The sequence below is a fragment of the Pyrgilauda ruficollis genome, unplaced genomic scaffold, assembly GCF_017590135.1.
Source record: "Pyrgilauda ruficollis isolate IOZ18807 unplaced genomic scaffold, ASM1759013v1 scaffold65, whole genome shotgun sequence".
Classification (NCBI taxonomy): domain Eukaryota; kingdom Metazoa; phylum Chordata; class Aves; order Passeriformes; family Passeridae; genus Pyrgilauda; species Pyrgilauda ruficollis.
Genome location: NW_024528266.1, coordinates 4,125,303 through 4,152,609, shown reverse-complemented (window position 1 = coordinate 4,152,609; position 27,307 = coordinate 4,125,303). Strand labels below are relative to the sequence as shown.

General features: G+C 37.8%; 1 protein-coding gene across 1 annotated transcript in view; it reads right to left on the bottom strand.

Annotated features, from left to right (window-relative positions):
- BANK1 (B cell scaffold protein with ankyrin repeats 1) overlaps positions 1-27,307 on the bottom strand; it is a 134,810-nt gene that overhangs the window by 86,893 nt on the left and 20,610 nt on the right. Inside the window, exons 3-6 of the mRNA XM_041484250.1 lie at positions 20,327-20,392; positions 9,016-9,164; positions 7,610-7,748; positions 4,904-5,046 (exon numbers count right to left, since the gene is read on the bottom strand). Of these exons, the coding sequence (XP_041340184.1) occupies positions 4,904-5,046; positions 7,610-7,748; positions 9,016-9,164; positions 20,327-20,392 (497 nt within the window). The remainder of the gene's footprint in view (positions 1-4,903; positions 5,047-7,609; positions 7,749-9,015; positions 9,165-20,326; positions 20,393-27,307) is intronic.

Here is a 27,307-nt window from a genome sequence, read left to right as displayed (position 1 = left end):
ATTCTGAGACATCTTGCCTACAAATCTGTAATTGGAGCTGAGACCAAAACCCTTCCTCATCCCTTTTATTCAGTCAGAAACCTAGGGAAGAAGTGCCTTAAGAACACATAACTCTTACTTCATGCTCAGACAACCAAATGTACATGGCATAAACCAGTGCTTTACAACCTAAGATGGAACAAGTTCTTGAGCAGAGACGAGCTTCAGGAACCTGTAGGAAAATTTCTCATACTTCAACAGGCCTTCCCTCCAATGACCAGCCCATCCAATTCTATGACTTACAAGTCAGGAATAATGCACTTCTTATGCAAATTTAACCATGCAATTTGCTTCAAGTTTTCCACCACCTCAACTTTTTGTTTTTCCTCTTAGTCTTGGGATGTAAAATCTGAAGGCTTAAGCAATGATTTAACAAGCTATGCTGTTTACTGAACTGCAATGGTGAGCTTTTTTGTGCTACTCTATAGCAAAGATACAAAAGGGAAAAAAAATAGATAATAAAAAAAAAAAAAGGCAGCTATGTCTTATCTCACATACAGGAGGACCTGTTCCAGCATTTATGTGAAGACAGCAGCTAAAACAGGAGAAAACAGAAGTAGGAATAGGGCCACTGCATTATCCAGCTCCATATCATAAAGAGGCTTTCCTCAAGAAACAATTTGGTTTAGACTTTTACTTCTTTTACTTTACTGCCCATTTCTGCCTCAGAGCATTCACAGACTCAAAGTCTGCTGTGTTTATGTATTTTAACATACCCTACGCAGATCTCCATAGGCCCAAGAAATCTTCCCAAGAAATCTCACCAACATTACAAACCTGAAGTTCCTGGGGAAGCTTCACCAAAGCCAACAGAAGCAGAACTGTATTTAAAGTTGAACTTGAAGTTAGGCACCCTGCAAGGGAACTCTGAGCAACTCAGAGTTTGAGAAAGCCCGCCTTTTGACCAAATAAAGATTTTCAACCCTGGAGAAAATACACAATTGTGCTAGTTTCCCTCTATGTCCTTGCAGCCCCCCAGAACTAAGCTAGTGAGTTTGTAGACAATTCTTCCCATACTCTCTGAAGCACAGTCAACTTCTCTGTCCAGTACTGGAAATCCTTCCACAAGCCTCACTGCTTGTCTCAGTACCACCTCTCCAGCTGTAGGCACTGTCCCTATTCCCTCACTCCTTTCCAAAGCAACAGGACACAGCTGTGAAAAGAAAAGCCCCAAGTGCTGACCATCACAGCTGGACTTCGAAAAGCATCCTTGAAAAAGGAGACCACCAAGCACAACATATTTTTGTGAATGAGATTACCTACGTTCTTTAATAACTGCTAACCAAGTCATGAAAATGTGTGCCACTGAAACACAGCATCCACAGCCATTAAATTAGCATATTCCACTGGCTCTGGCAGTACTAACAAGGTTACATTTACATAAAGATGAACTTCTTCATCAGTTCTTACACATCAGACACTACTTTATATGCACTTCCATGTCTGGATTGCTTCTGCCAATGAGAACAGGCTAGGTTTAAAACCCGTCAGGCATTTCTGACAATTTTAGCCACTGACAGAATATGGAAAGCTTTCATACCTAGCGGAAAAGAAAGAAGCATTTTAAAATAACATCTGTTGATGTGGCTGAGAAGTTTGAAATATTAAATACAGTTTCAAATGAAGTATCTCTGGATATCAGGTAGATATGCATACAAAATATCACCACATAAATAATATAGCTATTTTACAAGTTTTCATAGAGAAGGCTGCAGTTTGTTTTCATTCTTCTTTTCCAATATCAGCTGTAACTGGAATCCTCTTTAATGATTATGATAAAAACCAAGTAGATAAGTAGATACCAAGTATCTCACAATCAGAGTAATATTATTCAACCAAAGCTTGACCAATATTATTCAACCAAACCAACCAAACCAACCTCAATCTCTCTAGATATTCTAAGTCACTCAAGCTAACATGAACTTACCAACTTGAGTAATCAGGATATGACCTTAGCTTTAATTGTTTTTTTAATTTTGAAACCCAATAAATCTATGCCAGGAAACCCCAACACTGAATAATTGAATCAATATTTCCATTTGGTAGAAACTCTGAGAGAAAAATCAATACAGCATATAAATCCAGCGGAATGCTGAAATGATTAGTTGACGTAAAGTAAAACATGAAATATAAAAAAGTTTAATTATGAATTATAAAAACCTTAAAATCACTCTGTACATTAGGTTACTGTAAGAATATAAACTCCCTAAGAGAGTTTCTTGAACGCAGAATTGTGAAAGTGAGAGAACCAAAAAAAAATAATGACCTTTAGCCAACTTTCACCCTCCTATATTCTCATAGCAAATCCATTCAGGATTACAATTCAGTTACTATGATCCCAACTTTTCTTGCTTTTAACATTTCAGGTTTTTTTCTTTCAAAACTCATGCAAAGAAACTAATTTAATTTTATTTATTTATTCAATTACATTTTAAATATTTATTTGGTTGTTTAAAATGTCTTGCTGATGTTGGTAAATGCTTTTCAAATTCAGAAAAAATTTGGAACAGAAAATTACAATCTATCAGACATGGCAAAGAATTTTATCCAAAACCATGATTTGTAAAAATCTTATGTTTAATCTAAACCATAGCTAATGGCAATCTTTAACTGCTTTCAAAAAACAGATCCATAAATGCAGTGGTGCTATATTTTGATAGTCTCTCACTAACATCCATGAATTCATCTGCCATCACTAAAAGGAACGGATAGCTGTAATCCTATTTTTTGGGGTTTGTCTCTTTGGCTTTATTGGGGGACAAAGTGGAGCATTTCAAAGGAGCTGGAAAGGTTGGCAAGGCAATACAGAAAATAATGTAAGCATTTTACCAAAGCACAGGGTCTTTGGTATGAGCTAATGCAGCCATTTGCTTTCACCACAGAATTTTAATAAGGAGATACTTCTCAGATTGCAACTATTTGTGAAAATCTTGAACTTTCCCTTGAATCACAGAGTCATATTGCTTTGATCAATAATTGCTGTAAGCTTTTCTATTTTATATCAGTTTTGTTTTCCATTGTGTTTGATTGTTACTTTGCATAGATAAATGACTGTTGCCCCAGGATACTTTTGCAAACAAGTTGATAGTCTCAAAGGTTTTAATTATCCTGGTTAAACAGAAGTTACTACTACTGCTGCATCTTGATGGGAATTCTAATTACTATCAAGTCTGTTTTGTTTTTCCTTTTGTGAACATATTTTAAAGATTAAGTTAAATTATGTTCTGTAAATTGCATCTTTATGATGGAGCTTGTTGACATTAAATCAGGAGCTCATTTAAAAAGTTTGCAGAAAAATTTAGCTACCTAGGTAGTTATTGTACTGCATTCTGAGGCCCAGCAGGTACCACTAAATGAGACACATAGGTACACTTACAGAGGAATTAGCATTAGTACACTTTGCAGAGCAGCCATGCCATTGTGTGGACTGTAGAGCCTCCCCAATTAAAACCACTTTTTTTTTACATCAGTTTTAAAGTTACCAAAACAATAAAAATAAGAGCATACAGCATCAGCACCTCATTTAAACCCTTGCTTATTATTCAGAGGAGTAAAGGTGAGGAAATGTTAAACATACTTCATAGTACTACAGCTGTATTTCCTGGTGTGCACTACTGCTCTGCACAGAATTATTTTTGCATTTGAATATGATTTGAATTGCATGTGCTTTAATAAATATCAGTCATGCTGGTTAAACAAAGGGTCAAACTCCTGAATAACACAAATAACTGTGGAAATATCTTGTGTGTTGCAAGCATCTAGGGTACCATGTTAATGATAAATTTTTAAATCATTATGGCACACTTCTTATGCATAGAGGTTTAAATGAAACCTGTTAGAGGCTTACTTAGATATACTTCAAAATACAGGCTAAAAAATGATGGCTACCATAAGAAATTTAAGAACACATTTGTTCTTTGAGTTGCACTATTTTTCATGTGCAACAGCCTGTTTTCCTAGAACAGAAGTAACTTGTGCTTGGAAGGAATCTAGCCTCATCCTTAATAGAACACTAATAATGCAATACATCATATTTTATTAATTCTTTTGTTATGAGTGTAATGCCTTAGGTGGTGGATAAGGTATATTTGTCACAGGAAAATGAGATTGTCTGCACTGGAAACACAATCTATTATTTTTGTTCTGGCTTTGCAATTATGATACAGACATCGTTCAAGGTCTGCTTGGGCTATCCACCATTCAAGAAATGACACTTGAGATTCTGTTCTTTCTTAAAATATGCTTTCTTCTCCTGTTATTTCTTATGTGCCACTGGGAAAGAACATGCTGCAGAGCACTGCAGACTGAAACACGGCTCAAAACCTGATTTTTTCTAAATACACACAAAGAATCTGCATGGCAACCAGCAAATCACATGAATGAGAATTCAGCAGCTGTAAATGGATTCTAATGAACAGCAACCTACTGCTTCCCATACAAGCTGTGCCAGAAAAATTTGGTTTGATAGTGAATGAATAATAACCCTCCAAACACAATGTGGTTTAAGATTACTTGCTTCTATTGGTTTCAGAACATACAAAAAATTACACTTTAAATGGAGAGGGACTTCACTAATATTTGTTCTTATTTTCAATCTTTGGAGTGCAGTATGTTGTTCATTGGGCATATACAGCACAAAGTATGTTGACATCACTCTCTAAACAAAAAAGAACATTGAAAAATTTGTTTTCTCTTGCCTGACTTGATTACCACCAGACATCTCAGAGGCAGGCTGCTTAACCCTGAGCCCAGTACTGAGCCATTACAAGTTACTGTGCAATCAAAAGATTTCATACTCTCTCTTAGTTCATTTAGGCACTTACAGTCTATTTTTCTTTAATTAAAATTTGAGAAGTCAACTTACCTGACAAGTGAAAGCTATTGGGTCAGCCACTTTCTTTAAAATGGGTTCAATTTCCTCTAGTGCAGTATAGTATTCAATCTGTGCTGTCTTCTTAATGACTCCCCCACAGTAGACATTTACATATACAGGGCCAGCAGGAAAATCTTATAAAACACAAATCAGAACACTAGCTGAAAAAATTTTACAGTCCCAGACCAGAGAGCTCAGGGAATGAGTAAAAGAACAGAAAATATCACAGAAAAACACAGAATTGATGATATGACTGGATTTGCATTTCACAGATGATTCAGTGTAGTCAGTTTTTTATTCAGGTCTTTCAGTATAACATCAGAAAGCTGACAAAAGAAAATACATATCTTTAAATCTGTATAAAGCAAAGCTATTGTATTGCTTCACATTAGAAAGGAGATGAAAACAGAATGCTTAAAATTTCCAACTGCCCTTTGATAGCCTGATGACCTATAATCAGCTCCCTTATGCCTACATGTTAAGGAAAAGTGCATTTATCACAAATACAGCAATCGCTATTCATCTTATGAAACATTTCTCTTAATTGCAGTCAAGATTCTCAAAATTGTATTTGAGCTAGGCTGCAGAAATTGCAGTATAATTAATCCATTCCAGTTGTTTACCTCGCAAAAGCCAAGGAGAGAGGCACTTGTAGTCTGTTACTGCAGCATGATTTGCTCTGTGCGTGCAGCACAAGCCTACTTTATGAGCACATTTCCCAACCCATTAGTGCTTGTTGTGCCAGGCATTCTGCTGGACCACACTAGCACAGTCTTCTTAAAATACTAACTCTGCCCACAAAACAGTGAAAAAAGGGGCAATTCTGGAAATGGAGAAGAGGAATAGGGCCAGAGAAACTAGACTAATAGTACATCACATTAAATCACTTAAATGGAAACTGCCCAAAGGTGGGCTTAAAAAAAACACAAAAAACAAAAAAACCCAACAAAATACAGCATTTCTCCTATAACATCAGATCAGATGGACCTGAAACAGGATACTTCCAGATTCCCACTCTTCCAGGTTTTAAAACAGAATAAACATCCAATACAAATGATATATGAAACATAATTAAACTTAGCTACAGCTCTCTGACAATTTTTTCATATTTCATTAACTTGTCACATTTTATTTCTTCAACTACTACAGAAACCTTTTTTGTGATCAACAGTGTTCTCACCAAAAAAAATAAATAAATTTGGAAGACTCTTTTAAGATCTGTGCAAGAGTGTAGCTTTTGCTCTCTGAAATCCAGCTACAGATGGAAGTTCCCTGCTTGTTACGTACTTTCCAGTCAAGTTTCTAAAAACAAACTCTCTGCACTGTCACAATGATAAAGAACTCTCAGCCCATACGTGGCCATCGTCTCAGGACAGTGTTCAGGACAAAAATCTCAAAATCAATTAGGTTGGAAAATCCTCCAAGATCATTGAGTTCAATTTCTGACCGACCACCAGCCTCTCAACAAGACCATGGCACACATGCCACACGCAGTCATTTCTCAAACACCTCCAGGGATGTGACTCCTCCAGCACCCTGGGCAGGCTGTTTCAATGTTTAACAAATGTTTCTGTGAATAAATTCCTCCTGACGTCCAACCTGAACCTCTTCTGGCACAGCTTGAGGCAACGTCCTCTTGCCCTGTCAGTGATTGCCTGGGAGAAGAGATCAAATCCCCCCTGGCACAGACTCCATTCAGGTAGGTTTTAGAGAGTCATCAGCCTTTATTCCAGGCTGAACAACACCAGCTCCTTCAGCCACTCCTCACGTGAGTTACACTCTGGACCCTTCCCCAGCTCCACTGTCCTTCTCTGGACACAATCCAGTACTTCAGTGTCTTTTTCAAAGCATGGGCCCAGAACTGGACACAGCATGCAACTGGGACAGTCTTACCAGGGCCGAGTCACACAAATCATCAGGTCACAGAATTACGAAAACATAGTTCCAAGAAGCCACAGTGGAAAATTGTAGCCTATTATTGCAGTATTTCCTCCTATCGAAGGTCATATTGCAATAATTTTATAATAAAATATTATGTAAGTTCCTCTGGCAATTCACAGCACACAGCCCAATAGCAAACTATATTCTGAATACATAGGTGAGAAATGTTTTAATTCTTAACTCACATCAAGAATGGGGAGAGGTGTGCCCCTTAAATCTGCACAGATCTTCCAAGAGAAACTGTTAAATAGTTGATAACTATGTCGTTATCAACTAGTTGTAGATGGAGCAACAGAAAAAAAACATTAGGAACTAGTAAAGATGAGTGATACAGAGAAACTACATGAATGTGAACTGAGAAAAGAAACTATTTCCTGCATCAGTAAGAGTTATGGAGAGGAGAACAACCAGATTTACTGCATTAAATATAAAATGACACATTTAGTAACAGAGTAATAAGAAAAGAATATTAGGTTTGCATTTTATGGCCGTAATTTTGGAGAATATTAATCTGTAACTAATCAATGACATTTTATGACTGCCACCTGCCATTTAACCACAGAAAACCAATCTAACAGAACCTAGGTTCCCATAAATCACAAGGTTTTGCTTCTCTGCATTATTAACAGTTAAGTGTGCAAAACTCATTTACAGGAAACACCCACAAAATAGCAGAAAGGGAAACTACTTATCAGAAAAAGTGAAGGGAGTTGAAGCTTTTTAGTTTTTCTTAAAGGTAAAGAATATTTTTCTTACCTAGGGCTTTCACATATTTGACCTTCTTGTTCCAAGAAGCTGTCTGCATTCTAATTTGTTGATTATCTGTTATGAATTCAATTTCAAGAGTTTCTTCACCTACTTCTTCTTTCAACAGAATGAATATTTCACCAGGGTTCTACAAAATTAAAATATGTTCCTATTAGTCCCTCAGAAAATTATATTGGAAGTGCAACATTATATTTAAAGTGTATTGAAAGAACTTCCTTTCACCAACAGCTTCATGCAAAAAAAATCGTACTACCAAAATATGATGGTATCTCACAGCTTCCTTTAGTATTTCGTGAGCTTTCCTTTAGTGTTTCCTTTCTTACATGAAAGACACAAGAACGTAAGATTTAAATTTATCATAGGATTTTAAATTCAGCTTACATAAGAGTATTTTAAAATATATATGTTGGTATATATTATATAATATATATATATAATATATATTATATTTATTTTAAATATATTAAAATAAATATTTTAAATATTTATTAAAATAAATATTTTAAATATATATGTTGGTGAATTGTTACATTTTCTAAGGCCCCTCTATAGTCTAGAAGAATGACATCCATCCTAATAAGAATAGCCTAAAATACTTTAGACCCACTTAACCTGTTCCAGTAAGGTGACAGTAGAGAGAAGCAGCAGGTGATCTGAGACAATAGCCCTCTTCTACTTCCTCAGCTAGCGGCAAAGTCACTCCCTTAGCAGTGTACTGATCTCAATAATTAAATAATGTGTGTAAATCATCTTTAAAAGACAGTCAGCTAACAAAATCTGTGACATTCTGTGTACACTGCAACCTCCATATTTGACCGTGGCCACTCACGTGAAGGAATGCACTGCTGGATTTTTTACTTCCTCTGTTTATGCTGTCACATGTTCCTCACAGTCACTCTGATTAAAAGCACAGATGAACATTTATGTTTACTGCACATGCATGCAGACATGCACATATAAATGTTTCTGATTTAATTTAAACTCAAGCTAGGTCTGTGCTGACACAAGCCCTGTGTAATTCATGGTATTGGCACATATGCATGTATACATACACCCATCCTGGATTCTTGCCAGGACAAATCCCACATCTCTCAAGAAGTGCCTGATTATTTGCTCCCTCTGAAGTATAAGGCCCACATGACAGTAATACTTCAGCTCAAGCTGCTAAATAACTCTAATAGAGCTATATCCAAATGACTTTACTTCCAAATCTCTTGACTGCAGTGTGGATGCAATGCTAAGGCAAAAAAATCCTACTGCAGTCTAGGTGCACTCTCATTTTGGTCGCTTTACAATTTTGGAAATAAACAGCAGATACAGTATGAATGAGATTGCAGCAGGAGGAGAAGAACAATAACTGTTATCCTAAAGATTTTAGCATCCAGAAGTCTTACCTCACATGATATTCTTCTTGGAAGCACCAATACTGACTGCTCATTACTTTCTAGTCTTTCAGAAAGTACCTCTGTTTTAAAAGTGAGATGTGTTTCTTCTGTTGCTCCCCTGACATCTGACAAGTTATTATCAGAGGTAGTCTGCTGATCTGAAATAAATAATGTGAAATGAGAACACTGTTAATAATACTAAACCAACCCAACATGGCCATGATGTGGTTTCCAATGTATTACTCATCTGGGATTTGGAGTCACACCAAGGACAGCACATGAAAGCCTGGCAAAATTCTCTTAATGTAAATGTGTGTCCTCCTTTGATATAGAGCTTGCCTCTGAAGTTTTGATCCTGCAGCCTTGATTTACAGGAACAGGCTCTACACATATGCTTTGTCTTCCTAAAACAAAAAGGGACACAGCCTTTAGATTGAAATGGTTGTGAACAGCAAAGTCAGGGAGATCACCCAGTTCTGTCATCTCAGAATGCTCATACACTAGGATAAAACAGGATTTTTACCACTCTTGCTTTCTTTATATGGAAATAAGCACATGCTGTATGTTTACAACATCAACCCACCTGCCTAGAGGAAGCATTTACATGAGAGCAGTGATACCTGTAACGTGGTCCTGTGACGGGAGGCACAGATTTCTTTGGCACAGATTCCATGGCCTTTGCCCACCTTAATGGACAAAAGGATGTGTGGAAGCCATGCATTTTTTAAATAGGATAATCTGTGTTTGGAAATGCTATGCCAGTTATACAGGTAGCTTGTAATCAGTTTCTCTTCTGTTTGCCTGTACCAGAAAATGCCCAAGAGCCTTTAGTGAATATAGTGAATCCTTAACCACATGGCAGAATTTTAATCATGAAAAAGAACTGCCAACTAACCACATCTACAGAGCTCTGACTAAGCCTGGGTTTTAGCAAAGGTATCGTTTACCTGCTATGTCTCAGCTGTATCATCACTCCTCCTTTCCAGACACTCTATTACCCTGTGTGAAACACTCCTCAAAGTGCCACCCATCTCAAAGGACTGCAGCAGCTCTTCATCACAGAGGATTAGTCAGTATACTGCAGTAATTTTTTTAGGTTATTGATATCATTTCATGCAGCCTAGAGTGTAAAAATCTAGACTGGCTGGTAAGACAATGTCCTGAGAGACATCCACACTGTCTTGTATTACTGTAAATTATGAAAGACTCACAGTCAATTACATTCAAGGATACAAAGAACTTCTGAGGTACATATTTTCCTCTTAAATGGATACAGAATATTAAAATAAATTAGTGATGGGCAGAATACAGAACAGTAGCAATTTGGCTTTGCTCAAAGAAGTACCACAGCCATTCTGTGTTTCTTTGAAAAGGTGCCCGAGTGGCTGAGGTACACCAAGCATACAGTGCTCTAAGTGGCACAGAAAACTGTCCAGTCAGTGTCAGTACTGGCAATCTACAATTAGCTTTCTCAATTCTCCCTTGCCTTTACTTCCCCCATACGCACCAGTTTATCTGATACAGAATGTTTCCTTGCCTTACCAATCTTGCCTCCCTTAAGGCATAGATTTAACAAAGTACCACCATAATAAATGTGTCTGCTAAATGCAGCTGTGCCATGGCATCATATTGTAGAATCTTTTTTATCCAGGCATATGATTTAATTTTTAACAGGACGGAGGAAGGGAGGGAGGGAAGAATCTGTCCATAGCTCCTTAAAGAAGCTGAAGTTTCCTTCAACATCTAATCTAAGTTAAGCAGGTTCAATGACCATCACTAACTAGTAAAAACTGCCCATCCTTCTGCTTATATTCTCATGCCTTTAAGGCAAAATAATTCTGAATTCAAGCTGTGAATTCAGCGTAGATTGAAAACTACACTGAACCTGCATGTAGATGTACTTTACTAAAGTAGCATTAATTCCATTTGCTTTAATTTACTTTAAAAATTAAATAGGCTACACTGAACAAAGGCTATTCTGTTTCTGAATGAGAAGCCACACACAGTTCAATGAAGTTTAACTAATCCAGCTCAGAATACAAGTGCAATAATTTCTCTGATTATCATTGTGAAAACTAGACTTTATTTAGCATTGCCCTTTAGAAAAAATGAAGGCCTGAACTCTTTCTGAGGAAAACAGTTATGATATTTTACAGCAGCCTTACAGTACCTAAAAATAGGGCCTGCAGGAAACATGGAGAGGGACTTTTTACAAGGACATGTAGGGATAGGATAAGGAGGAATAGCTCCAAACTCAGAGGGGGGATCTAGAGATTAGATATATCAGGAAGAAGTGCCTTACAGTGAGGGTGATGAGACACCAGCACAGGTTGCCCAGAGCAGTTGTGGATGCCTCACACGTGGCAGTGTTCAAGACCAGGTTGGATGGGCTTTGAGCAACCTAGTCTGATAAAAAGTGTTGATGTTTATGGCCAGGGGATTGGAACTAGATGGTCCTTAAGGTCATGTCCAACCCAAACCTTCCTATGATCCTGTGATTATATACACCCACAGCACATATTTTGGGAATGTATTCACATTTTAAGTTACTCATAAATCTTACACACATAGAATTCACTTCAGAAGATAACTCATATGAGGTACATGTTGCTTCTGATTTTTTTTTCCACCACTTTAGGGAAAGGAGTCTCACAGAGACAAGAAACATTCCACAATCAGATTGACAAAGTGAAAGGAAAGAATTACAACTGTGGAAGGCATTAGATTCTCAGATGTCAGCCATCTGTCAGTGATTGTTCTTCAAGGATCACATAGATGCATTCTAATCTATGTAAAGTTCATGACTACTTTATTTCTACTTATCAAAGATGATAGCAGTCACTTTCACCTTTTAATGCCAAAAATTCATCTACTGAGAACATTAATCCTATTGGTAACAAGTTGGTTTAAATTAGGATAACATTTTTTCCCGTTAATGATTGCATTTTAATATTTTTATTATGCCTAGTGACATCTAAATGCAATATCAGAACTTCAACCCAGTCACTACTGTGATAGCACAGCTATCCCAACAACAGACAACTAATAAACGTGGCTCTTATATCAAAGACTTGGATATTTAAGAGGATTAGCATTCCCCTGCTGACTTGAAGGCGGCTATCAATTTATTGGCTAAAAAACCATCAAGCAAGACCTCTTTCACTAAATGTAAGGTCTACCTGACAATCAATGAACCATTTACAACAGTCCAAGAACCACAGGGATCTATGTTATCACTGCAATATAGGCACCAAAGTTTGGAGCCAACATCTCCAGCCCTCAAATTCCTACAAGCAGTTGCACACAATCTGTCCTAAAATGCAGAACATGATACAACCACATGAAATGTTATTTGTCAATTTGTCAACAAGCAATACACCAGAGGTTAAGCAAGCCTTGGCTTGTTGGCATTAACTGAAACAATTAGCTCATAAAGATATTAATACTACAATAATGAGACTGTAGTAACACAAATGGAGCAATAACACACAATATTTATTTTATGTAGACAGAAGGTGTTGCCAGATGTTCAAATCTTTTGAACATTTAAATTTTGGACATCTTCATTATTTTTCCTCATTACACTTTGTTTTAACTGAAAGCAATGGCTAAGGAGCTCCACCAACTCCTGAGGCTTTCAGAAAAATTCAGAATTTACAGCTGAGGGTGAAGATTATCTTAAAAGAAAAATAAAAGGAACATCATTATTATGCTGAACTACATAAGAAGAGGATTTGTTAAAGGGTATTTGTTGTTTGGTGAATGTGTTCTTTTAATGTTTTCTATAATGGTGACCTATTAGTGAGGTTTCTAAAATGTAGCAGTAACAATTAAAATAATTGATTAATAAAACCGGATGCTTTCTTGTAGGATCAAAGTACAAGAAATTATTAATAATATCCAATCATGCATAGACAACATTATGAGCCAGAAGCTAAAAAGAAAAGAAAAATCTATTACAATCTTCCCTTAAGTAAACAGGGCAGAATTACTGGGAATTATCTATTATAGAGGGTAACGCTTAATTGTTATCAGATTATTTTTGTTGGCTTACTTTTGACAAATATCTGCTGCTGATGGCCACATTGAAAGGACTGATCTTACATTTATGATCATTTTAAATACTGAAATATAACACACATTTACTGTAACTTAATTGGGGACTGCGCAGATGTTTTCAATTTCACCTCAGTATTCTATCCTAATTCATGTACCTTCATACATCAACTTGGTATCTTTTACATAAGACCCTTTGGAACACATTATTGCTTTCAATTTCACATTTTCAACTAAATTCATGGCAGGACTTTGAAACTGTATTCCTTTACATACATAATCAGAGAAATTTTCATAATGCATCTCAAGTCTCCTGTGTATTCAACAACTAATGCTTCACCACAGCTTCTAAGCAACTCTCCTGCCATATCTAACTTCCCCCTCACCCCCAAATTCTAACCTTTCACATACACTCTTTAGTTAACCTTACTGCAGCCTACATGAGAATTAGAAGTGTTCTCTGTCTTTGATTACTTGGTAGTTGCTACATGTTTTGAGTCAACAATGTATGTGACAGATTTAGGGCATTAAAAATAGCAGAAAACAAACTTATGAAAGATTTATGTGTTTTCTAAGGCTACCCATGAAATGAATCTCTCCGTCAAAATTAGGCTAGTTTCACAAAAGCAAAATGCCTGCTAGCTTTACAAATTTCAGCTCTTTATCAAGTTTTGCTAAAGCAATGCCAGCTGAAAAACTAAAACTGCAATACAAAAGAGGTTCTCAATTAGCCAAAGATCACACATCATACAAGAGAATAAGAAATATGGGTAAAGCAAGTTAAGCAGATGACAAGGAATGGGAAGGTAATCTACCACATGTGGCCACCTTGCCACCTGAAAGAAAAGTCAAAAAGATTAAAAAAAATATTAAAGTAAAAGATTAAAAAAAAGGGGGATTACAGCAGATCCTTTAAGTCCAGGAGGCACCCTGCATAGTATGGTAGGTGCACTCTCCAGCAAAACATGAGGTAAAGGCAGAGGTGGTGCCACTGGGTTCTGTGAGGTATAACTGAAAAGGTTCCCATGTATAAGTGACTTGCAATTTCAGAAGCCTGAAGTCAAATGGTTCTGTTAGTGTCCAGCAGAAATATGGATTGAAGAAAAGCCATCCAGAAAAAAAAAGTAGCCTCCTGTAACATGGGGGAAAAAAAACAGGAAAAAAAGACATATGCACATCATGTTCTTCTTGCAATCTACCATAAGTTTATCATAGACATTTCTGAAAGATAATCGTGCTAAAGTGTGGGTATCTGTAAATGCTGTATGAGCTCAGCAGAGAGTGCAGCAGAGTGGGATTGAAAGGGAGCCTCTAACTGCACAAATTGCTCTATAAATTACCTGAGAAAGGCTGCAAGAAACAGGGAGGCAGAAAACATTCATCACAATGGGCCTTCTTCAGTGGGACTGTGTTCCTTGCATAAATATGGAATTTACTCATTTTTACCATAAGCACACTCTAGGGTATTATTTCAAAGCAAATGCCCTTTTCTTCTCTGCTGAAGTTTTCTTTTACAACGAAAAAATGAATGGAAAGATTTTAAAAAATCACAGAAAATTATTAATACACACTCAAACACAAAAACATCAGACTTCAGTCTTAATTTCTTTCATTTGTTTTCTCTGATTAATAAATTCCAAACCAAGATAAACATATTTATCAGTGAACAAGCTTTAAATAATGCTTCTCTCTATGCCGAGAGAACTATCTTTTGCAAATACACTGACAGTTATTTTTGTTTTTCTCAAAAGCATTCTCAGCCCCAATTTCTCCTGCACGGTTGAGTTCTTCTGTCAAAAACAGTAGCTTTCTGTAAGTTGGCCTATTTTGCCCACATCTCCAAAACATTTCTATTACTTTATTTATGGGTACAACTTTTCTTGCAAATAAGTATCAAACTGACTGCTCCTTTAAATGCTATCAAGAACAGTTTTTCCTTTCCTGAAATTATATATAAGTTAGTGTTTATGTCATCTTAGCAACCAATGGTGCTGTAGTTTTCATTAACATATATTTCTCTCTCATAACAGCAATCCCTGAAACCCCCCACATCTATTATTTTCTGAGTTACTATACACATGTAGGCAAAGACTGATTTGCTCTGGAGGTACATGTTCACCTGTTCTTTTATTATCAGGTATGTTTTTGTACACAACAATTTATCACTCTGATGCAGCCTAATGGAGTCATCATGCATGCATCTAAAGAGAATATAAAAGTTATTATTATGTGTAGCCTTTTTGGATCTGATAGTAAAAACAAAAGATCCTGCCTTCAAATAATTCCCCAAACTGCAAAAGGCTATTTGTCATGAGTTTATCCATAATCTTTAAGAAATAACTTGCATGAAAATGTAGGCAATTCTTTTAATATATACTTTCATATGATTGTAACTCTATATTCAGGGGAAATCTAAGGTTATAACAATGAACTGGTTCTAGCTGGTCTGTGATTTGAAAGGCACGTTTGATTTTGTCAGTGCTTTAGCTAGGATGGATATATTTAGATGCTCCTTGGGACTGATTTTATCTTTTACTGCATATCAATTCATTCTATTATTTTTTTTCTGCAATGAAATCCATGACTTTCAGCTTCACCAGCAGCACTAGGAACATGACTACTCTGATGAGTTTGACACATAGCAAGACTGTCCCAAAAAGTTTCTATTAGGCATACTGATTAGTTTGGAAATAACAACTACCTGCCTGAGGTCATTTGGGTGCTGAGCAGAGCTGTTGATGGAGCTCTGTTATTTCCAGTTTCTGGAGTCTGCATACTTCTCCAGGAAAAGCAAGCTGAAGTCTGCCCCTCTGTGTGCACCAGAAGCCCTCAGTTATTGAAGACTAACGATTTATTAGAGAGTCCTTCCATCCACTTCAGAGTTACTGGAGTTCTACGACAGTAAGAACACTTTGGTGTTTTTGTTCCATTTCTCTGTGCTATCAGCACACACACCTCTCACCTCTGTTTCAGTGAAGGATTATAAAGCACTAAACATTGCCCAAAATGAGATGTACTGCTGCAACTGAGACAGGCTATCCTCCTGCTACTGACTTGAAGTACCACTGAAGAATAAAGGACTGATAGCAGAGGCATCCAGGGTTGTAAAACCCCCAAAATTTGTTAGTCTGATAAAATCCTCGTGCAAATTCCTTACTATTGCAAAGGGGCCAGTTGCAGCTGCCAAGTGGCTCCTTTACCTCTAAACTCCAATTCAATTCTTCCATAACTGGCCTGGCTCAAACTGCACTCTGCGCTTGGACACAGAAGTGCCACACTGCTACATTTAGAAATGTATACACACGTATAAAAGGACACAGAGAGGAGTGTCTGAGAATCAAAACATACTTCAGGGAGACATAACATTCAAGCTGAAAAGGGGTTTAAGTTTTTACAGGTATCACTCTCAAGGACTGAGTAGCCAAGCTTTCTCTTGGCCATGTTTGAAGCTATTCCCTTCATGAAGACTATCCTTTAAAGTCATCAAAAAAGGACATGGATGGAAGGTCATGAAGTTTAACACAATTGGAGTCCTTTCGCAACTGCATTGGGAGAGGCTGGAGGGAGAGTCACTGGTAGAAGGCATTCTCAGCCTTCACCCTCCTCAGACATGTCATTAATAATATCAAAATGTGTACTGACACAAGACAATACACTCCATGTTACAGCATCCCTTAAATCAATCTGATAACAGAAGCTAGCTTGGACTGCAGCAGGTAATTGACCAAAGAGGGAGTCTGAGTCTCAGGATGACAGCAGAGCTCCAATACCTGCACAGGGCTCTTATCAATGTCTGGATTAAATTTATGATGCCGTTCTTGATCTGTACAGCTCTAAATTACATGGGATTTGTTTAAGAGACCATATGTCTCCTGTGCCATGCTGCTACAGCTGCTGTCAGCAGAAAGACTCACTCCAGACATGTTTGGTATTAAAGAAGGGAAAAAAAAAAAAGACTTGTCAGCAGGACTGACTCACTGGGGACAGGTTGCTTTGAAATTTACTCCCACCTTTATTTTGAAATAGCTAAAATCTATTGACCCTTAAAGTGGGCTAAAAGGTACACCACTTTCCTAGGAACACAATCAAGACTGATATTTTTAGACATCTGAAAACCATGCTTGTTTTCTAGCTCCTGCCTATTTCCCTTTTGTTAGAGTTATGAATCAAAAGGTAATCTGAGGTCTTCATTTTTTAAGACAATGTACTTTAATCCAACAGAATAGACACATTTTATTAAAATAGGACTTTAGATGGCATTATAGGAAAAGAATAGCATAGCAGAGGTACTCAGAGCTCTTTATCTGCAGAGTGGATGCCATTTGTTTTGTTAAAAAACGCTGGTCTGTCCTTTAGTTTAGTTTGGTAAAGGATACAGATGCACATGTATGCACGTACATCTTACCTTCATGAGACCTCTGAGCAGGACCAAAACATGTCTGCTGTTAAACTTAATAGGCAGACAACTATCACCCTTTAAAATTACCTTTTGTGCTCCACTTGTCCACCCCTAATTGCTTCAGTTAATTGGTGCTAGGATAAAAGCTTTAGTGGCAAATGTTAGAAAAAACAAAGCTGTTTCACAGACAGGGAGGAGCCTTTTCAGAAGCTGAGTATCACCTCATGGGTACCTAAATCTGAGTTTAAATCTGAGTTTAGCTCTATTTTGCAGTTCCACTATAATGCATTCATATTTAATATTGTGGTGACAGGGCTGTATACCCAGATCCTAGTACAACTCCTTCATTTTTCTACCTTAGTACAAATTATAAATAATGATTCTTTGGGGAACTGAAAATTTCCCGAGGAACCACAAGGGATATTTTCAAAATATGGCTCTGTAGTAATTACAACAAGTCCTCTTCTTACACAGAAATCAAAAATAAAGAAAACACATAAAAACCTTTGTGAGTGGCTGAAGAGCTGATTTATTCTGTTATCACCTACAGGGCTGAGTCCTCATATACTCATATTATGGTCATTAGCATTCCAAACTGGATCTTTTCCCTCACTCAGCAGCAAATCAATTGTTTTCACATCTGCTTGTAGCTCATATTTCCCCAAAGGATTTCAGTGATCATATTGTTTTGCCATTTTCCAATGTACTGTCTGACCTTTTTCCTCAAGGCCTTGCACAATTCACTTTAGTCAATCACTTCTTATTGATTGTTAGCACCTTGCTCATTCCCTGTCTTTGTTTTAATGAATATAGGAGTATTTTTTTTAGTAATCTTGTTTTTAATATGTCCTGTCATCTACTCACTGTTCTTTCCTCCCTTGTTGCTTTAGATTTCTCATTTAGATTTACACTTCTGTTCAACTTTCATTCCAGTTCAAGCTAAAATTCCACACTTCTTTCAGCTTATCCTTTCTTTTGTACAATGCCTGTATCTACAAAACAAACTTCAGCTTTCAGCAAGCCACTATCCACTTCAGACCTCACCTAAAGGACCATTCTTTTGGGAATTTATAGGATTCTGGCAAAAAACCTTTATCGGTTTATAATTTCTCCTGACACTTCTGTTCTGTGTGTTTCATTCAATTTAGCACTGCATACACTTGCTTCACAATTTCTCCAAAGTCAAACCCTGTCTGTTTACCTGAAGATCCACCTACATTCTGGAGGGCACAAATACTGGCTAATTTGCAGCTGCCATCTTATCTTTCTTGGCTTTGACTGACACACTGAATTCCAATCGTTCCAATTCTTGGGCTACTTTTCCCTCCAAAGCTCTGCAGCGGTATCAGGTAACTGTTCCGTGTTGCATCACTACGGAAGGAATGTTGCCACACATTTTCTTACAGTTGTCTGGGAGTCAGCCATAACCTCACATACGGGGATGCCATTACAGGGAATCCCTCATTCCTAACTGGCTCTTTCACTCATCACAATGGATTATCCCTTTGGTCCCCTTAGCAATAACTAGACATCGTTAACCAGCAGAGGCTGCAATCAGTGCTTTCAGGATGACTGCCAAAAGCTCACCGAGATCGGCTGTTCAGGGAACTTCTGCAAAGATTTCAAGCAAAACTTTTGCTTTTAATGCATGACTTTCTTTGCTGGAAAGTCCCCAAATCACTTTATTTCAATATCAACTATTCAGTTGACAGTAAACTTGGACTTAATGCTGCCCTTGAAGCAGCAATAAGAAAACAGAAGTAGCTTGGAGGACCATCTCCTCAGTCCTTTATTTTCTTGGGACTCTGTTTTCTCTAACCATTCCCTATTTTACTGTCTTATTTTTTGGACATAACAGTGATGAATGAGAGAAATAGTAGGGTCAACTTATTTGGCACCTGGATGATGAACCAGAAAGCCTTCTTCATACCAAGACAATTCTTCAGTCACTGAGAGTGTCACTGAGACACGGCACATTCAAAACAGGACCAAAACAAACATCCATAGAAACTTTGACAATGGGTCTCTAGGGATAAACCAGAGCAGCTTTACAGCAGCTTTCTGCTTCTGAGATCACACCATTACACCCAAGATGCCAAGAGACTCACGAAGTGACCCTTAGCAGAATATGGAAGGGGGCTGAGTAGGAAAGAGAGCCACTAACCTCCAAGTCCAGCAGCACAAAACTGCTATGCCAGGAATTCTGGAATAATTTACTCATCCCTTTCCATTGGTAAGCATGCTGGTGCTATTAAACCAATTTGCATCAGTGTCAACCCAGAAATAAATTTCTACGAGTAAGAACTGAGGACAGGAAACATGATATGTAGCTCTTTACTAAAAGCAAGTTAAGATTTTGCCAATCTGTAATTCCTACTAAAACTCTTTATAAACTTCCACAGCTACAAGTAAACCAAAATGGCAAATGTCAACAGGGGTTGAAGCTGTGATGCAGATCTTCTCCTAGCCACTCACTGGCTGTCAGTGAATGATGCTGCAAATGTGATGTGAGTAGGACTGATGTAAATGAAATTTTAAATCAGCTCTTTCTTAGAAGCAAAATTCCTCATCCTGGGAAACGAAAGCTCTCCATGTCTTTTTTTTCTACACTGAAATCACAGTAAAAAAACCCCAACCCTGTTGTATCTCCTCCCCTTTTCACACCTCACTAGATTGTGTGAGTATTGATGTGGGGGTGGATGTCTGAGAACAAGACATGTTCCCCTACACAACTGTATGCTATGGTAGGGATGGTTATTGCCTTTCATGTCTAACAAGGCAATTCACTCTTCTAAAAGAACAAATTTAATTTTCAGAAAAATTTTCAGGCTTTATTCTCTGAAATGCAAGAGGAATTCAACTCACCATCTGCAAGAACTGCTTCATAGGTGTAAGACACAGAATCTCCAGGATTTTCATCCCATGGTTTATCTAGGAAAAAATAAGAAAGAAGAAAGAAGATAACATCACGCTGATTTCCACTTTTTTTTTTAAAGATTAAAACCTGTATGTATTTTGAATGTAAGATAAAGCTATTTAGAGCTATTTTTCTGCAGACAGAAAGAAGAAATCTTAGAACAAATCCAAGGGCTAGTACAGAGGAAGAAGCGAGAGATCTTTAGATGCAACTGTATTTATCCTTTTTCAGTAAGTGCCTCTATGACTGAATTTTTTCAATTGACCAGAGCTGGTGAGAAATGTGTTCTTGAGGAAGACATTTCCCTGGAAGTCAATTCAGCAAACAATGGGAGAGGAGTTGGGAGTAAGGAAAGAATAGAATCATGGGCAGTAAAGCGAGAAACTGAAATGGATACAGACATTTCAGTTTGGAAGACAAGACAGCACTCTGTTTGATAATACAATAGATCTGGTTACAAACAGCATCACAGAATCATAGAGTGATTTGGGTTCGAAAGGACCTTGAGGAACATTTAGCTCCAACCCCTTAGCCATGAGCAGAGACACCTTCCAAAAGATCAGATTGCTCAAACCTCATCCAACCTGGCCTCAAACACTTCCAGGGATGGGGCATCTACAGGTTCTCTGAGCAGTCCATTCCAGCGCCTCACCATCCTCATTGTAAGGAACTTCTTCCTTACATCAAACTTAAGCCTACCTTCCTCCAGTCCAAAGCCATTCCCCCTTGTCCCATCCCCAAAACCTTCTAGGCTGTGGGCTGGACAATGCCAGCCCTTTCAGCCTGTCTGCAGGAGAGGTGCTACAGTGCTCTGAGCATCTTCATGGCCTCCTCTGGACTTGCTCAAGCTGGTCTATGTTGTTCATATGTTGGGAGCTTCCAGAGCTGGATGCAGCACTGCAGGTGGGGTCTCACCAGAGTAGAGGAGCAGAATCCCCTCCCTTACCCAGCTGCCCATGCTGCAGCCCAGGATGCAGTTGGCTTTCTAGGCCGTAAGTGCACATATTGATCTTCTCATCAACCACCACCTCTAAGTCCTCAGGGCTGCATTCAATCCATTCTCCACCCAGACTGTGTTGGGTTTGCCCTGACATGTGCAGGACCTTGCACTTGGCCTTCTGGCCTTCACAAGGTTTGTGTGGGCACACTTCTCGAGCCTGTCAAGGTCCCTCCAAATGGCATCCCTTCCCTCCAGCGTGTCAACTGCACCACACAGCTTGGTGTCAGCAGCAAATGTGCTAAGGGTGTACTCAATGCCACGACAAAAGATGTTAAACAGCACCCAACACAATCACTGAACAGGTCTGCTTGGAAGGGACCATTGCATCTCATCTGGTCCAAATGCCCCTGCTCAAGCAGGATCATCCTGAAACACACGGCAGAGGACTGCATCCAGACACCACTTGAAGAAGATAGAACAACTTCTCTACACAGGTGACTGAACACTGGAAAAGATAGCCAGAGAGGTTGTGGAGTCTCCCTCACTGGAAATCTTTCTCACATTTAAGTGGAACATCAGTTTCTGCTTGTTGCTTCTTGTCCTATTGCTTGGCAGCACTGAGTCTGCCTCCATCCCCTTGACACTCTCCCTTCAGATACTGATAGACATTGATGACTTTTTTTTAAAGTCCCTTCTCCCTGTCTCTTCTCAAGGCCAGCTCTGTCAGCCTGTGCCCTGTAAGATCCTGTGTGGTAGCTTCTGGGATCCCTGGACAGAGGAGGAAAATGATAAATCCAACTCCATGTTCTTAGAAGGCTAATTTATTTTATGATGTTATATAATATTAAAGAAATGCTATACTAAACTATACTAAAAGAATAGACAAAGGATATAGCTAGGAGGCTTAACAAGAATGATAATGAAAACTCCTGACTCTTCTCCAGAGTTTGACACAGCTGGACAGTGATTGGTCATTAAGTTAAAACAATTCATATTAAACCAATCAAACAATGACCAGTTGGTAAACAATCTCCAAACCACATCCTAAAGCAGCAAAAACAGGAGAAGCAATCAGATAATTGTTTTCATTCCTCCCTGACGCTTCTCAGCTTCCCAGGAGAAAAAATCCTAGCAAAAAGATTTTTCAAAAAACATGACAGCGACAATACATGTATTGACATTTTCAGGATGAAGTTCTGGACTCAGCCTTTTCAGGGACCTACCAAGAACAAAATCTGATTCTGTTTTTTCTACAGTGAACTTAAATAGGTGTTATACTGCAATTTTTTTTCAGGGATAAGTGACAATTTCTTTAGTCTGGACTGCAAAACACCCCTTATTTTATCCCATTTCCAAGAAGATGGCACTAATCTAACAGAAGCAGCATTATGGTGAAATTACAAATACCAATTTTGCTATAACAACAGTTGTGTGCAAAAAGATATACAAGGGGTACCCTTACAGAGGTGTTCTCTAGATGCCTTCCAATGATAATTTTTCAGTAATTCTGACTGGTAACCACAGTGCAAGACTCAATCAGACGCAATAATACATTACATGAAGTACATATAAGACTACAAAGTCACACAGCCATTTTGCACCATTACCGGCAAATATACTTGCTGGGAATCTTAAATTATTTGTCAGCTTGAGAAAGTATTTAATTGCAGTTGTGTGACTCTAACTGATGACTGGGCCATAAACAATACAAATTTGGTTGATATCCATTTCAAACCTTGGAAGAGCAGACTAAAAATGATAAAGCCATTAATTTATTTTTAAAATAAAAAATTATAAACTAAAGAAACAAATGAAACAGCAGCATGCTTAGTACATGCTGTTGCAATAATGCTTATGTTCTAGTCATCTTACATCTATTATTAACTAAAATTTTAATGAGTTTGTCCTAAATGCTGCTAAAATTTTTTTAAAAAGACACACTAAAAAACTTTAAGATATCAGTGCACTTACTTTTCTGGGTGTAAGAACTTTTCATCCAATTATTGGCAAAAATAAGAGGAAAAAACATCACATACATGACACTTCAGAATCCAAGGGTACAGGTTACCATGACTAGCTACATAGATTAGAACATGAGCTGATAAGAAACCTAAAAAAACCTCACAAATAAATCCTAACAAGTAAAGTCTTCCCTGAATTTTGCAGAAAAAAAAAAGAGAAGAAATAGGAAAAACAGTCAAACAGTTTAAGTGACAGGTGATGACAGTCTCAACATCTTATCCAGGGTTGCCACCTCCAGACAGTCACTTCAGTCTCTCTTCTGCTTTGTAATAGCCAGGATCTCATGTCAGATGAAAGAAGTTAGTGACACAAACCAGGTTTTTGTTGGCAGTCATCACCAACCCCCATCACTGCACTGGCATCCCTTCTGAGTGGAAAGGGGAAGCACAGCATCTCAGGAAGATGTAATACTCTGGTAATCTTAGCAGTCCCCACAGAGCAGTTCAAAGACTCATTTTTGGAATGGAAATGAGAGCATGCTGCAGCACGCACCAACTAATAAAATGTCCCTTCTGCTCTTGTGCTTATGATACAGTTACACAGATTATTTTCATTTTAATAAAAATTTAATTGACATTTGAAGTGGTGTGCAATAAGCAGATGACATCACTGCCTTAAAACCCCAGCAGTATGCACTGCCTGAATGTAAATGCTTTGGGGAAGGAGTAAACAGAGGCACAACCATGTAGTCTCATTTATTGAAACCTTTCCTAGCACTGAACAAGGCCAGAACCACTCACCTACTTCTCTCTATATATTCTCTTCTCAGTCTTGCATGTTCAGGGGAGAAATCTTCACAACCAAGACTGAGGTCACACACATACACACACAGTATTTAGTATTCACAAACAAACAAGACCAAAAATTCTAGTAATTTTCTTCTTCAACTTTGGGGCTTTTTAGGACATGAGCTGAATTTTCTCATAGACTCCAAGTCAGTGTCAAAATTTAGGTGAAGCACTTGCCCACTGAAGCCAATGGTAAAGTTCCCACTTAAATCAGGAGTTTAGCTCATTAGCACAAGGCTTCCTCCCAGCCTAAGGAAATCCACTGGCATTCATTACTTGTATTAGAATATCAATGTGAAGAGGATTTTACAGGAGAACAAGCAAAGCAGTGGAGTCAAAATGTGAAACATTACTTCAGTATTCAATGTCATACGAAATCACAATAAAATTGATGCCACCGCACTAGAAAAGAAACAGGAAACAGATACCATAAAAGTTATGATAAAAATATAATTATTTCTTCCTCTTTTCTGTGGTCTGCACAATGGAAATTAGCCCCTCACTATCTGAAGTGCTCTGAAGATCTGCTTGAGTGAAGCCCTATTTTAACTCCCAGCATGCTTTCCCCACATTTACTTATTAGAGAAACACCCTATGCTAGTATCTCATTTGTCCACATCTATACCATACTACTAGTTGCAAAATATTAAAACTGCCTGCAGATACATGGAATACCTTCTAGGTAAACAATCAGAAATTAATGGCATATTGCTGTCTCAGGTAAAAGTTACAAATGTGTTCTGAGAATCTTTCCTGCTGTCAAAGACTCTAGGTACCATTTTCTAGTTGGGTTATGTTACTTTATGTACTACTCAATTTTTAATAAAATAGCAGATAATTAATGGATACATATCGATTTGATGTGCTGTTCTCAACTATCAAATTTTGCAGAAGTAAATTCTCTTCATATTTTGGCATTAAAAGAAAAAAAAAAGGGATATCAGTGCTTGGGGAAAAAATCTGGAAGTGGAAGCGATAAGAGTTGCTTTTGTGGTGCTTTAAAAAATGAAACCTAATAAAACCACAAACAGACTAATGGATACTTATGACTCCTGAGTTGTACCAAGAAGTCCCACCAAAGTCTAATAAAAGTGTCAGCACACTTTGGAAACGGTGTCACAGAAAATTATTTGCATTAGATAAGACCTGTTCTCTTTTTTGCACCATTAATACTGAGGACAGCTACAGGAGAAATTGAGGACATTTAAGGATCTAAGTTAACTACCTACAGATGCAAATATCTATCTACAGATCCTTTAGATAAACACATGCTTGCCTGAATTTGAAGTCTTCCAGACTAAACAGAAAAACCCCAGCTATATTTAGTACCCCAGGATACTGAATTAATAGATAGAAAATATGTCAATTTCATCTAAAAAAAGGGTACATAGTTCAGCAGACCAAGGACAAAGTACTAGAAAGACACAGGAGAAAGAAAAAACAGATGCAAGCAAAATATGTTTCCTGATTCTGCTTTCAACAATATGGGGAAAAGTTCATAAAGAAAAGTCAGAATTCTAGAGTCTCACTGGGCCATCTTAGGTGTTAACATAGAAAAAGAAAACTTCTGAGCGTTCTCGTTCTTCTCTGGGGGTTATCTTTTTTATGGCAATAGGCACAGGATCTACAAAACATAAACCCAACTCAGAATCTGAATGTGGCATTTTCAAACAGTGAAATATTTTACAAACAAATCCTGTGAAAGGAATCTTTTAACAACAATAAAAATTTGTGTTCTTCACGCAGAAGATGAATATAATAAAGTCTGTCAGCATCCTGAAAATACATGTTAGGAAGATCACTCTCCATGTCCTAGTTCTCTCTTTACTCCTCCAAGAACATGTTCCAACAGGCATAACAAACCATTCAGATATTGTGTTTGAACCACATTACAAACAAGCTCTCTGCTGAGCGAAAAACCCCCTGCATCTTCTGTTTCATTTAGTTTTACTCAACATTTTAATTAGTTTTCAATTTTGCTTAGTATATTTGGCATATATACTACTTTAAAGCCAGAAGGAAGTTTTAACAGACAAGAAGATGAAACCAGCACTGTCTGGGAGGTGAAATAACTGTAGGGACATATAAAACGAGACTTATTTTGCACTTCTTCCATCTCAGGTTGTAGGGATAGTGCAAAGAGAATAGCACCTCGGAGAGAAGAGACAGCTAAGAACTTACCTTGCCTACGAGCTTTCCTGAGTATGGGAAAATCTGTAGTGGAAGGCTGGTGACTATTAGCATCTATGCTATGCCATTGTTAACATTCTCCAGGACAGTGTTCATCTGTGAGATAACAACCTGATTTAGCATCCATCTTCAGCTGTTCTAACTGCCCAGGGGCCACTCCTCAACCCTGGCATCCATTAGTCCTAGGATCTCAATGGGATTAACAGGATTTAGTTGCAGTGGAAGGCATGTGGTATGGCCATTATAATTAAAGCACATTATTGAGCTTTCAGACTCAGTGTCACTTTTAGAGCAAGAGCTCTTGTCAATGCTGAGGAGACAAGAAGCTACAAATGCTTGGGAGAATAAGTTAAGAGTAATTAACAGTTTAGTGGGAAAAAAAGGAACTGAAAACCACAAAGAATATACACAAAAGTGTTTTCATTACTATCTCTAAAAGATCAGGAATATAAGGGTCTAGAGATGAGCACTGGAAACAAATGGGATTGAAGACAATGATCCATATGAAGAGAAATGGGAAATCTTGTGGGTCTGGTCCCAATGAAAGGCAAAAAAAAAAAAAAAAATGCTCCAAGGGAAAAATAATCCTTCTCTATACTTAACACCGTCTTAGCAAATAATTTCAAATACAAGGGAAAAAACTTCTTTCCCAGATGTGCAGTCTGTCAAAATCCCTGTCACAGGTGTCACAAAGGCTAAGAGCTTAACAGGATTCTACAGAAGAATATCATATATACAGACACCGTTATCTTTAAGCAAAGGTAAATAATGACAAACCATCTTAAATCAACACTCAGATGAAAGCAAATCTCTTACTTGGAACACTTTTACTGTGCAACAGAGAGCAGAGCAGAGGTCTCCTATCAAGCACTGATCTAAGCTGGCCTGGCTGGTGGCCAGGGCACACCAGTACACAAAAAACAGGGCCAGAGTAGTTCTAAGCTTAGAGTGTGGAGGAGGGCTTAGCCCTGAAGCACCAGGCATCACCA